This window comes from Choristoneura fumiferana, chromosome Z, assembly GCF_025370935.1.
Source record: "Choristoneura fumiferana chromosome Z, NRCan_CFum_1, whole genome shotgun sequence".
Classification (NCBI taxonomy): Eukaryota; Metazoa; Arthropoda; class Insecta; order Lepidoptera; family Tortricidae; genus Choristoneura; species Choristoneura fumiferana.
In genome coordinates this window covers 35,437,692-35,450,932 of record NC_133472.1, presented here as the reverse complement: position 1 = coordinate 35,450,932, position 13,241 = coordinate 35,437,692, and the positions used below count along the sequence as shown (strand labels likewise).

The 13,241-nt window shown below is 37.9% G+C and overlaps 1 protein-coding gene across 2 annotated transcripts; it reads left to right on the top strand.

The window, feature by feature from the left end:
• Positions 1–209: 209 nt before the first annotated feature.
• Positions 210–11,974, top strand: LOC141439718 (uncharacterized). Of its 2 annotated transcripts, none has more exons than XM_074104094.1 (3): positions 210–342; positions 6,515–6,621; positions 10,105–11,974. In XM_074104094.1, exons 2-3 carry the CDS (start codon positions 6,554–6,556, stop codon positions 10,349–10,351), a joined length of 315 nt encoding a protein of 104 aa, XP_073960195.1. In that variant the 5' UTR covers positions 210–342; positions 6,515–6,553; the 3' UTR covers positions 10,352–11,974. The 2 variants fall into 2 exon arrangements, with proteins under 2 accessions (XP_073960195.1, XP_073960188.1); XM_074104087.1 differs by lacking the exon at positions 210–342 and adding an exon at positions 6,296–6,355.
• The last annotated feature ends 1,267 nt before the right edge of the window (positions 11,975–13,241 follow it).

Genomic DNA, 13,241 nt, shown 5'->3' with positions numbered 1-13,241 from the left:
CTTACATTATGTACATGCTAGCTTATATACTAGAATATCTCTAAGATGGCGGCGTGGCTTATCTGGATTGATCACGCGTGAGATGATATCACTCACTGCATTTCAAATTAATCGACACGATCCAGATAAGTCATGTGCCAGCCATGGCACAACAGTCATGAGTATACAATACAGAGGCGATGTCGTGAGTGGAGTGCGGGGGGGGGGGGCTCGAGTGCGCCAAGATTTATGGTTCACTCAGTAAATTTATACGCATAACAAAATATTTTTCAATGGTTACAATATTTTGGCTTATCAGAAAACCGGTCAAAAGGCCGAAAGTCCGGAAATATCCTAAAATATGTGAGTAAAGTAACACTGTGGACGCTGGGCACCGCTCATTCATTTGTATGGGAACACGCGTGCTGCGGAAGTCCGCTACGCATCCTAATATTTTGGCATGTGTTCGCGTTCACAAGGTATACCAACTTCTGGGTCGCTACAGTTTTTTTTAAAAGGGGGGTTTAAGTGGGTAGTTCCTGGTTAAAAAAAATCTGTCAGCTAAATTATCAGAAAATATTGGACACAGCGGCGCGTCAAAGATTGAGAGTGGGGGGCCCGACGGACGGCGTGCTAAAAAGTGTCGCATGGCACGACGTCAAGCGGACTCCAACTGGCTATCCATAGGTAATATTATAAATGCGAAATGTGTGTGTTTGTATGTTTGTCCGTCTCTCACGTCGAAACAGAGCAACGGATCGACGTGATTTTGGCCAGAGAGTGACATAGGCTACTTTTTATCCGGAAAAATGCACAGTTCCCGAGGGAACAGCGCGCGATAATCAAACTATACTTCGTTATTTTAGCATTGGAAAGAAGGCAAGCGATCTTGACGAGTCTATTTATTGAAAAACACTTTTGAAAAATAAGTCACAGCAAATATGTAACAATTAGTAAAGGCATATGATAATTTATATGCTTTTTGTATCATAAGTATTAGTTACTTTTTTTTTTCAAAACGTTTTTAAGAAAAAGACTCGTCAAGATTGTTTACCCTTTTTCTAATGCTAAAAAAAACGAAATATACACGCAGGCGAAGCCGCAGGCAAAAGCTAGTATCTTCAAAATATTCATATTTTTTATTTAATTGACAAAAGAAAAAATATGCTTTCAATATGTTCTGATAATCTAACTGACAGACTTTACCTATATTTTTTTAGGATAGTATACCTATTGCCGTCGATACAAAAGTTCCCGATAGTTTTCTCTTTAGATTGTGACTTTAATTTTTCTAGCCGCTAAATGGTTACCAATTGCTACTACGTTATCCCTTTTCTGAAATGTAAAATCTTAACATCAGTCTAGTTTTTTCTGGTCAACTCTAAACGGAAACGGACCTTTAAGTAGTGTATACATTTTATTAGTACCTACTTATTATTAAAAAAACCGGCCAAGGGCATGTAAATGCCGCAAAGTAATAGATATACGAGTATTATAGTCATAGTGAGGGAACCGGATAACTCGTCTTAAATCGAGTTTAGCTCAACATGTTTCTGCCTAATTCGGAGTCCTTCCTCTTGGAGCGCACTCCATGCACGGTGACTGCATGTTGCAAAACGCGCACTATGGTGGTTTTTTTCACTATGAGTGAGTCTCACGGTAGTTTCATGGTCAAAGTTAAAAATTTATTAAACATTATGTTAATATTATTAGGTTTTAATCAACTATTGCTCGTAAATTTGTAAAACCTACTTAAGGTATGATAAGTACTTTTCCTTTTAATAAATTATTTATATACATGTTATTCACAACACAAGATACAATAATATGATAGGAAACAAAATTAATAAAAACAACATAAATATACCTAACTATAAAAAGAAAACACCATCTAAGAGGCCCTCCTGCGGCATAGACCCCAACACACTGGCGGCATTACCTCTCTGTACAGTTAGAGAAATTCGCTGGGAGATTTAAATTTACCTAATTCAAAGGCTTGTTTGACGTATGGGATTTATTAGTATATAGTGTCGATACTCACCATTTATATGGATCGCAAATGATATTATGGCATGTGTTACTTATGGCTTACAATGATTATGAAAAATGAAATTATTTAAATTAATATTATGGGAAAGAAAGATTCTGTGATTTGATTAATATGGTAAACAATGAGTAGTGAAAATGAATTTATAAGAAACAATATTATGACGGTTAAATATTATAACACATGAAATTCGGGCAAGTAAAGGTATACCGAGCACATCATCGCCTACTGCCCACTCACTAAATACGATGGTCAGCCAACGACGCAATCCAATGGATACAGAATCTATATATTATACCTATTGTGAACTGGAACGGTTTTTAATAATAATCCATACGAATGAATAAATAAATAAGTACCTAAGTTACTAAATAATGATAAAAAGTTTACTCTTTAGGGATAAAACGACGCGTTGCACTCCCACTATGTGATGTGAGGCTGAAATTGACGTATTTTTAGAGAATGAGAATTTTCTGTCGTGAGTTTAAAAGTGAATCAATACGCTATTTACAAAACGAGTGTTAAATAAAAGTGCAAGTATATTTGAAATACAAATTTTATAATAATAATAATAATAAATGTTTATTGCAGACCGGGGTCCATAGATTGTTAGTAAACATGTACCTAATCCTATTATAAAGGAGTTAGTAACCAAAGAAGTAGGTGAATTATCATCATAATTCTGTGGCTCCAGTGAAAAAGGGTACATGTCGAAAAAACCCAAGTTTACAGGAGACGCAAAAAACAGTTACGCCCGAGATGATTCAAACTTACGTTTCATTCACTTGTATATTTACATATACTAACAAATGTGGTATGTTAAAGCACTAAATTAATTGCGCTCTTTCTTATGGGAATGTTATTTTTGCTCTTGATCTATTAGTTTTATAAATTAACTACTTGTATCCAAATAGAAGTATAAAAATAAGTGTAAAAAGGTTCAAGTGGCTATATATATCGCTATTCACCAAGTTTTTCGTATTTTATACGAAGTGAAAAAGGGTACGCATCCGGAATGTTTTTTGTAGTACATGTATAATATTATCCACAGAAGACTAGCTTACGAACTAATGGTGTAGAAATGATTGAATTTTTCAATTTATGCAGTTCTTTGGACTTAATTACAGACATAACAGACATGTAGCCTTTTGCACGTTTTTTTTTATTGTGTTTTTAGTTATAAGTAGACTAAATAATAATGAAAAATTCAAAATGCTACTTGTATCCAAGTTGAGTGAATAAAACACACATGAAATTATTTAAATATCTATTCAAAAACGCTATAAATTTTTCAAAAATCTCACATGCAAACATAAAAATGCCCGTTTAAAACAAACTTAAAATTTCTTATCATTAGTATCTAAGTATGTCAACACACTAGGTAGAGGGGATTTTCGCGTCTTCATAAAGACATACCGTGTGCCATTGATCGTCATCATACGTCTTGTATTGTAGTCAAAATTAGGAAATTCTGCTTTATAAAACTGAAAATTGCAGTCTCAGAGATATTAAACTTTTGTTTGTCCTCGTTATATTTTTTTTGTTGAAGTGGCCCTTTTACTTACCTGCTTCGCTGTTGCCTCATTCGAAAATTCCCCCATTTGATGATACCCTAATTGATAGTCTCATGAAAACCCAAATTTAAAAACATTTGAGCATTTATCTCAGCGAGCAGGCATGGATCCAAGCCACTTTACCGATAAGGAACGGCGGCTTAGGAACGCAAAATTTCAAGTGTAGCTTTGCCGGCATTCCTATCTTCGATCCACAGCACGCTAGATCTCGCAGGTAGAATAACTCAAAGCTCCAGCAGGCATTAACTACGAGACTGCATGCTTGAACGAGGCCACGAATGACTCGCTAGCTGGACCGAGTCCAAATCTCCCGTCCAAACCACATAGGCGAAGGGCCTGGAGTACAATAGCCTCCGTCACCACCTTATAGGCATTAATAGAACCTATAACAGAGGGACCGGGAAGACTGTTAGCTGTGTCCAAGCCAGAATCTGGTTACTGGCTCCATGCATACCCTCTCCCAACACTAGAACTTTTATCGACCCAGACACTACGCATAGCTGCTGGTCTACGGCTGGGAGTTGGGATCTGCGAAAGTAACAACTGTGTTTCTTGTGGGGCTCCAGTGGACCGTCTCGGCCAACATGGCCTGTCCTGTTCCTCAGGTGCCGACCGACTGTCCCGCCACGCTACTCTCAACGACATTCTCAGAAGGGTTTCTTTAGTGCCAACGTTCCCTCCGCTCTGTAGCCCCAGATTGTACGGAGCGATGGCAAGCGCCCTGACGGAATGTCGTTGATACCCTGGAAGACTGGCGTGCGCTGGTGTGGGACGCTACCTGTACAGACCCTGGCGGCGTCCTACCTACAGCAACTACCAATCGTGCGGGGGCGGCGGTAGACGCCCGGGAACGCCTCAAGGTCACAAAATATAGCTGGTCTCGGCGCCCAATATCATTTCTTTTGCTTTCGGCGTCGAGACTCTAGGTCCTTGGGGTAAGGGTGCGCTGGAGCTACACAGGGAGCTCAGCAATAGGTTAAGGGAGGCAACAGGCAACCCTCGCGCCGGCAGCTTTCTCGCGCAAAGAATCGCAATCGGAGTTCAACGCGGGAATGCTGCCTGCGTGATTGGCACCATGCCAAGAAGCCCACCTCTCTTTTTTAATGAAAGTTTTAGTTTTAGATATTTAAATTAAATAATAGTTTTAGTCCTATGGATATTTTGATTTTCTTAATCATTCTTATTAAATGATTGGTGTCAAGGAATACATCTTAATTAATACCTTAAAATTAATGCAATGTGCCATATTAGTTTAATAATAAATGGTGGTAAAGGATATAACTTAATCGCGTAACCGTCACCTGCGCAGCTCGCAAGCGCGTTCTCCCTGCACAAGTGAGCGCACACGATTGTGGCTCATCCGTGAGCGCCGTGGCTCCCCACTCACCCGCTCATTCCCCCGCGCAAAGACTTATATCCTTTTCCACGTAAACTTTTTTTATATTCGATTTGTGAAAACGGGCGCAGCTCGACTTAATCTTATATTTTATTTTATTTTTTTGTTGTAAAGAGATTGACCTTAACTTGTATCAATGTAAACTAAAGAAATCTGTTCTTGTTTTAGGGGTTCAAGTGTGCTTAGATTTTTTTACACCCGCCATATGAAAAAACAGCACGTACAACTAAATTTAGATCATAAATCACAAACAAAACTTTAGTTAATAGAAATACAACTTGACAAGTACCCTCTGTTTGCTAACTTTTTTAAGGCAGTTCTACCTTGACCACCAGAAAACTCCGTTGTTTTAAAAGATATCTTAGATCCGTTTACACCAATCGATGCGTTATTTTTTTTGTGTTTTTTTTGGTCTATATAACTCCAATTTGGCCAAATTCAGACTTGTACCCCTTTTCACTGGAGCCACAGAATTAACTTATTAAAATCAAAATAAAATACAGTCAAAGGCAGTTATGTCAGTGATTTTACCCGATTTCACTTCACGCCACAAAAAAAGGCGAAACACTATGTACGAGTATAACTAGGTAGGTATGTTAAGATAGTAAAGTCATGACAACTATCCGAACAACCCTACCCACAGAAAGTACCTACAGGATTCAGTAAGACGTAGGTTTTTAAAAGAGTGTATGTAGGTATCATTTTCTGGACTCGTGTAGGTAAATAATTTAATAACATATATTTCAATCCAAAGTAGAAAATCCGTTACGTTACCTTTAATTTACCATTTACCTTTGAAAGTAAAGCAAAGTAAAAAGTAAAGTTCTCTGAATAGCCTTCCGAGCGACGTGCACAGTCAACATCAGAAGTGGATAAGCAGTCAAAGAGGTCCTAAAAAAGATCCAAAAAGTACACAGATATTACCTTGGTGGTAGAGTCGCGTGTAGATCATTTTCAGCTCTATAGTTTGTATGCACTTATGCTCTCGATTGTACATAATCAATGTCTGTTAGTTCGTGGCTATTTTGTGTGGCTTACATAGGTACAGTCCAAGAAACTGAATCGCGTATGTGGAACTTTTTCATGTTGGCATTCTATACTAAATATATCATCGTGAAATAAACAGTGAAAAGGATCTAACATGCTACTTGAGTGATTAATTTTTCCTCGACTGCACTTATAGCTTTATTGAGTGATACGGCATTCGGACCCCAACTTGAGCAGCACTGGACACGTTGTAAATAAGAGTCCTCTATAAAAGGCTTTATATGTTTAAATGTAACATTAGTATCGAAATAACCTACGAACAATCCACTTCGTAAAATCAAAGACAGACACATCATGATTTCTAAAAGCATGGTAATAAATCAATAAGATAGAAAAATGAAGAAGAAATTAATGAATGAGTCGATATAAATAATATTCAACGGAATCGGAAGTCTTACTACGTGTTTTCTTTTTCAATGGAGTTTGATACATTATTAAATTGCAATTAATCAATTACGTTTATACTTTCAGGTGGTTTTGTCCGTACTACTTATCTTAACCTACAATGTCATGTCAGAAACAGAAACCATTGAAAAGGTTGAAGAAAAATTGGGCTCTCCTGCTAATAGTCCTGTAATGTAAGTATATTTTGAAATCCTCAATTATGCTGTTGCTATGTCAACGAAAAATATGCAAGTTATAGTATTGAAGGCTATCGTTTTTTGTCTCACTAGATGGCGCACTGTTGCGTGAGGTTTTTTAAGTATGGCTTTCAAAGTCTGTTATTACGGACGTGAAAACAAAGTTTAGATTAAAATCATATTTAATACACCTTAAAATCGTACCATAAAAATATCGAGCATGCATGCCACAGTGTTGCATAGTCCCCGTTTTGTTCGGAAAAAAGGGAGGACAAAGGTTTCCGAAAGACAAAACTGTCTTAAATTAAAACACAGACATTCATTGCCCCGGAACGCATATTTGCCATAATTAATTTCAGATATTGCAAAATATTCACAAAAATATTCTAATTACAAATAAACCCGCGTAGCTCACCCAAAAACTATGAGATTTGACATTTCGGAGACCTCACGCTACACTAGCCTCTAGTGGCGAATTCATACGCTATAGCCCTCATTACAAGCTTTTATTTAATTTCACCTGTCCCGTTGTCCGTCAGTCTGTCTGTTTGTAATCAAATCTTGCAAGTTAAAATTGACCGACTTCCAGTGGTCAGATTGACTCGAAATTTGGAATACTTACTTATGTAAATCGCGTGACAATACAATAACATAAACTCTTCAACGGTTTAGCTTCGACTTGAATATTCGTGATGTAGTCTATTCGTGAAACAATTTTCGTGATATGGTCTTTTCGTAATAAAGTTTTTTCGTGATAAAGTCATTCGTATTAAAGGTTTCGTGAAAAAGTTTTTCGTGATTAAGTACTGACACGGAAATTTTGCTTTTTCAAGCTGGTCAGGAGCTCTTTTTAGGGCTTTTCTGTTTTTTCCTGGTCTGTAATTATTTCTCTTTTTGGCGTTATTTACGTTCCCGACCGAAGTTTTTAACTCTTTAGCTACTTACATCTCGAGTAGACGCCGGTGGATTTTGACGAAAAGATGCAACTTTTGCCGCGTCCAATTTCGGTTTAACGCAGCCTTTTTTGACACCTCTTCCTGGCAGGTCATGCAGTGTATCAAACTCTCCAAACTTTTTAATACGCCGTCTTTGATATTTGAGATATATCTTTTCACGAGTTGTCGCACGGAAATTCCCTTGCCTGCACAATAGGACACTAAAATTAATTGACGAGTATTCTCGTTTATTCTTGGCATGTAATTTTATTTAGTGTTGCTTTAAAACTGAATCACGTAACGCACAAAAGGTCTAGCTATTGTTGCGCATTTGCTTTCGAATATTCTAAGTCAAAAAACTTTTATATTACGAACCGATACAACAGCAGTCTGTTCTCTATTACAACGTCTGTAGGTATCGTTTTATTTGTATGTTATCGAAGGGTTTTTTGCGAATAATTGGTATGCGCTGTGGTGATTCAATGTTCATTACGGATTATTGGCTTTGAAATTCGTGATTGGGTGAGTGACGTAGCCTTTCAAACGCCAAACAGTATGTAAATATGGATGAAAACCCTTTACAGTACAAACAAAAGGAAACAAAGACTGTTAAAAAATATTGAGCCATATAGAGCTAATAACCTTTTAAAGGAATGTCTACTCGTAACAGACAACCTAGGAGTGGAGGAGTGGTAACCTGGGGTTAAACAAAGTGCGAGTTTAAAATTCAGAAATGGTGAAAGTTACAAAACGAGCTACCTATAAATAATAATCGTGTATTTTTGAAGTATGTGGCTCTATCTGTCTTCGTAATAAATAAGGTAGAAGGCCGGCAACAGACTAATGATTCTGAGCTGTTGGTACACATGGGCGGCGGTGACCATTTCCCATCATCAGATGAGCGGCATGCTTATTTGCCTCTCATAATAAAAAAATAAGTTGATTTATTATTTTATTATCATGTTGTTTACGTTTGAAATTGGTTTGTGGTCACTGACAACGTTGTTCGCTGTAAACCTGTCACCTTTATTTAATAATTAGGTACCCTTCTGAGTGGTATGGGGGAGGTTTTACAGTTTACATAAATTTTTAAGTTTATAAAACTCAGTGGTTCAGATCACGAAGATCAAGAGGCTTGGGCTTGTTGCTTTCGATTTTCCGCACGTAGGTACATAACTCGTGTACATACCTCTCGTACACATAAAAAAATACTGATACTTATTGTTTATGAACAATTATTCTAAACTTACACGTACATTAAACTAATACAAAGCACGTTACGTAAAGGAGTCCATTAATTTATGTTTCCTCGCTGCTACCAATTCCATAACAAAAAGCCTAATGAATGAGAAAGCAAACGTTTTACGCCGTAAGCGAACGTAAGGTAAACGTCCGAGTGCTCGACACGCTAATGCCTAATAGACGACACCCTGATGACAATCTCTATTGCTAATGACATATGATGAAAGATGCCAACTATTGGGACAGTGACCTTATATTTACCTTATATTGTGAAAATGAAAATGAAAATAAAAATGAAAATGAAAAAAATTATTCGGTACACAAATATAAACAATAGATACAACCACAAAAACCGGCCAAGAGCGTGTCGGACACGCCCAAAATAGGGTTACGAAGAACATTACGAAAAAATAAAGAAATATTTTTCTAAGGATTTCGTATTTTATACGGAATCTTCCAAGTTTAGGTATATTTTATACGTTAGGCTGCCAGTTACTCATAAACTCGTAATAGTTCTCAAGCAAACTTAGCCGTTATAGTTTTCCTTGAAAGTTTGATATACTTAGGTACTACCATCATGATTTTTTTTCCACTCAAATTTTGGACGCTCGATTTTTATGAAAATTTGCACTTTAAAGTTGAATATTTCGCAAACAAATCACTGAATCGAAAAATCATCTTAGCAACCCCTAAAAAAAGACCTTAAAAGACCTATCCAACGAAACCCCACACTATAGGGTTGGATGAGAAAAAAAAACACCCCCACTTTACGTCTATGGGAGGTACCCTAAAAAAATATTTTTGAATTTTTAATTGTATCATTTTGTCGGTATAGTTTACTTATATCTCCGTGCAAAATTACAGCTTTCTAGCATTGATAGTCCCTGAGCAAAGCCGCGGACGGACAGACAGACAGACAGACAGACATGGCGAAACTATAAGGGTTCCGTTTTTGCCATTTTGGCTCCGGAACCCTAAAAATAAAGTGAAATAAAATAAAATGAGAATACAAAATACCTACAAAAAATAAGCAAAAATAATTTAGAATACTGTTGCTGTCATTTGTCGTCTTGTGGACGTTTTCCGAGCTTTCTAGTGATGGCTGTCTTAATAAATTAATATACTGCCCTCCTAAGCCAAAAGTCGTTATCTCAAAAAAAAAACAGTTTATAATACTTGCTATTGTGTAGCTTAAAACATTCTGCATCACATGATGTAAATGACAGAAAAACGTTTTTTTTTTGAGGTAGCGCCTTTCGTCTTAGGAGGGCAGTATATTAAGTTCACATTCCACTCATTTCAGAGAGCGTTCTTCACTGCACCACCATCACGAAGTTCACGACTCCACACATCACGGTTTCTGGAAGAAGAAATTCGCATGGCGTCCGCGGTGGGTGAAAACTTGGCAGGAGAAAAAAGTGTATGTGGCTGTGTGGAAGAGAATGTGGGGCCCTCTCGAAGTCAATGAGTGGGTACCATTGCCCAAGCCCCCACCAGGCTGGATCAAGCACGACGTCAGCTCCTACGTGGTCAAAGGTCATCCCCATTAGAAATGTAGCTAGTAAAACTTTGTTCGATTCTCCGATACAAATATTTAGATTCTAGCGCAAAAATTTAAGATATTCAGTACTTCCTTTAGCCATAAGCTGTGTTAAAAAAAAGTTGGAGGTAGCATTTATCAATCAAATTATATCGCGAGCACCTTGCAACTTACATAAATTCACAGAGGGTATTAAAATTCGCATTGCAATGATTTGCGTTGAATGTACAACTATTGACGTAATCAATCACTATGAGGAATGACTGAATTATCCCTAGACCAGAGCGTTTCTTATCAAAACTAGCTGCGGCCTTGATTTGATATTCACAGAAGCATTGAATGAAAGCCTAGCAGAATGAGGGCTATCGCGAATGAATTCGCCGCTAGAGGCGCTAGTGTAGCGTGAGGTCTCCGAAATGTCAAATCTCATAGTTTTTGGGTGAGCTACGCGGGTTTATTTATAATTAGAATAATTTTGAGAATATTTTGCAATATCTGAAATTAATTATGGCAAATATGCGTTCCGGGGCAATGAATGTCTGTGTTTTGAGTCAGTTTTGTCTTTCGGAAACCTTTGTCCTCCCTTTTTTCCGAACAAAACGGGGACTTTGCAACATTGTGGCATGCTCGATATTTTTATGCTACGGTTTAAAGGTGTATTAAATATGATTTTAATCTAAACTTTGTATTCACGCCCGTAATAACAGACTTTGAAAGCCATACTTAAAAACCTCACGCAACAGTGCGCCATCTAGTGAGACAAAAAACGATAGCCCTCATTACGAAAAGTTAAAATCAGAGACATGAAGTATACCTACCTAAGTACTGATTTTAGCTCTCTATTGGGCACCATCCGCTTCACACACATTAGCTACATGTAAAAATGAGGGTTTCACAGAGACGAAATATCGATAGATGGCGTTAGTGTCGTGAGGTCCGTTTGACGTTTGCTTGCGATTGGCTCATTTAGTTTTTTAACCAATCACGAGCAAACGTCAAACGGACCTCAGGATACTAACGCCATCTAGCGATATTTCGCCTCTGTGAAAACCCTCATTATGTACACAAGTCATTTGAGTCAGTAGAAATCGAGCCGTTTATTTTTAAACGCCTGCGTGGAAGTAAAACCGTCCGTCTAATCGAGTAAGTTAACTGTAGATACTGCGAACGAATCGGGGTAAAATTCCTACATGAAAATGGGTTCGTTGGGAAAAATAATGTATCTTTACCACGATAATGACACATATTATGGAGCAAAGTCCCGAGCTTTCGGGTAACTATTATAACATACAAAAAGCAGTAAATATTGACTGATTTCGCACAATAGTATTTCTGCTGAATTGTTGATTGTGTTAAGTTGGGTTAGTGGTTATAATTGCATGAATATTTAATTCAACTTTGCCATGCGAAATGATATGACATAAGTAACTAGTAGGTACTCGTACTTAATTTACCTACTAACTTCTGTTGTGTAGTTTTTTATTTTATTTATCGACTAGGATTTGAACGTGATTTTTACTATAGTTCTAAGCAATATCAAAAGTACAAAAGTACTGGCGAATGATGATTGTTGTATGTTATTTATGATATAGATGTAATGTTTGCTTTATTAAATTAAAAGTTTTGACTTTAATCAATTTTTATTTTGATGATATAGGACATTATAAGGTAGCGGTCTAGGAGCTCAAATGTGTCGAGAGTGTTAGAGCGTGTTCCGAAATATTTAAGCACTTTCGCTGCTCTCTTACACTTAAACCTATGAGGCGAACTTAATACCACACGGCGTACCAGCAGCATAGACAGCAGCAGGGTTAAAGCTTTGAGAAACGCCGCTCGCGCCCGTTTCCCCTGCGCTCCGCCAAACGACGCCCGCGCCGCTCTCTGCCGCGCTGCGTCACCGCTTCCTTCAGTTCGAGAGTGGCTCGTGCTAGCTCCTACTAGCTCGGAGTCGGTGCCTCAGCACGAGCCAGCAGGAATGGAACAATAGTCGTCTACCTCACCTACATACTATGGGTTTCAATCCATCCTGCTGGGTCGTGCTGAGAAACCGACTTCGAGCTAATAGGTACCTAGTGCTAGAAAATATTTTCAAGGGTTTTGTAGTCGGTTCCATTTTTTTTTGTTATTTTTTTGGCGTCGGTTTTACTTTTATGTTAATTTTTTTCTTTATTTCTCACTTTTTAGTGATACGTATCCTAAGTACATCTCACAACGATTCCATGAAGCCCAAACACGGCTTTTTTTTTTTTTTATACGACTGGATGGGCTGATGGTAAGAGATCACCACCGCCCATTCAGCAAACAGGGGTGCAGATGCGTTGCCAACCTAGAGGCCTAAATGGGATACAAGTGCCAGTACTTTCACGGCTGTCTTACTCTCCACGCCGAAACACAACAGTGCAAGCACTGCTGCTTCACGGCAGGATTAGCGAGCAAGATGGTGGTAGCAATCCGGGCGGACCTTGCACAAGGTCCTACCACCTGCTTAGTTACGTTGTTTAATAACAGAGTTCCGTTGCCTACCTTCCGGCTTCAGCATCAGATCAGTTCGAAAGAATCATTGACTTAAAGCTCCTTCTTAGTCGCTTATCTACGTATATTAATAATTATAGTTTATAGATGAGCGAGCATTACTTAGCTTTGACGAGTTCCATTGGTGATCTACGGTCTTCTTCATCAGGTCCAGTATACCAAATGATACTTTCTGGATGTAAATGCTTATCTTCACGCTAAAAATGCCAAAATCGCCATAGGTGTGCCTATAAAATTTAAGGTTTGCCCTCGTTTTTCCTAGGATCCCATTATCAGATCTTGACTTGGTGACAATGGGACCACCTCAGAAGAGTACCCTTACGAATAAAAAAAGATTTTGAAAATCGGTCCACAATTGACTGAGTAAT

Excerpts from the sequence above, each read along its gene's own strand:
- LOC141439718 (XM_074104087.1), top strand. Across the intron at positions 6,622-10,104 it reads CCTGCTAATAGTCCTGTAAT|AGAGCGTTCTTCACTGCACC; the intron begins GTAAGTATATTT and ends CACTCATTTCAG.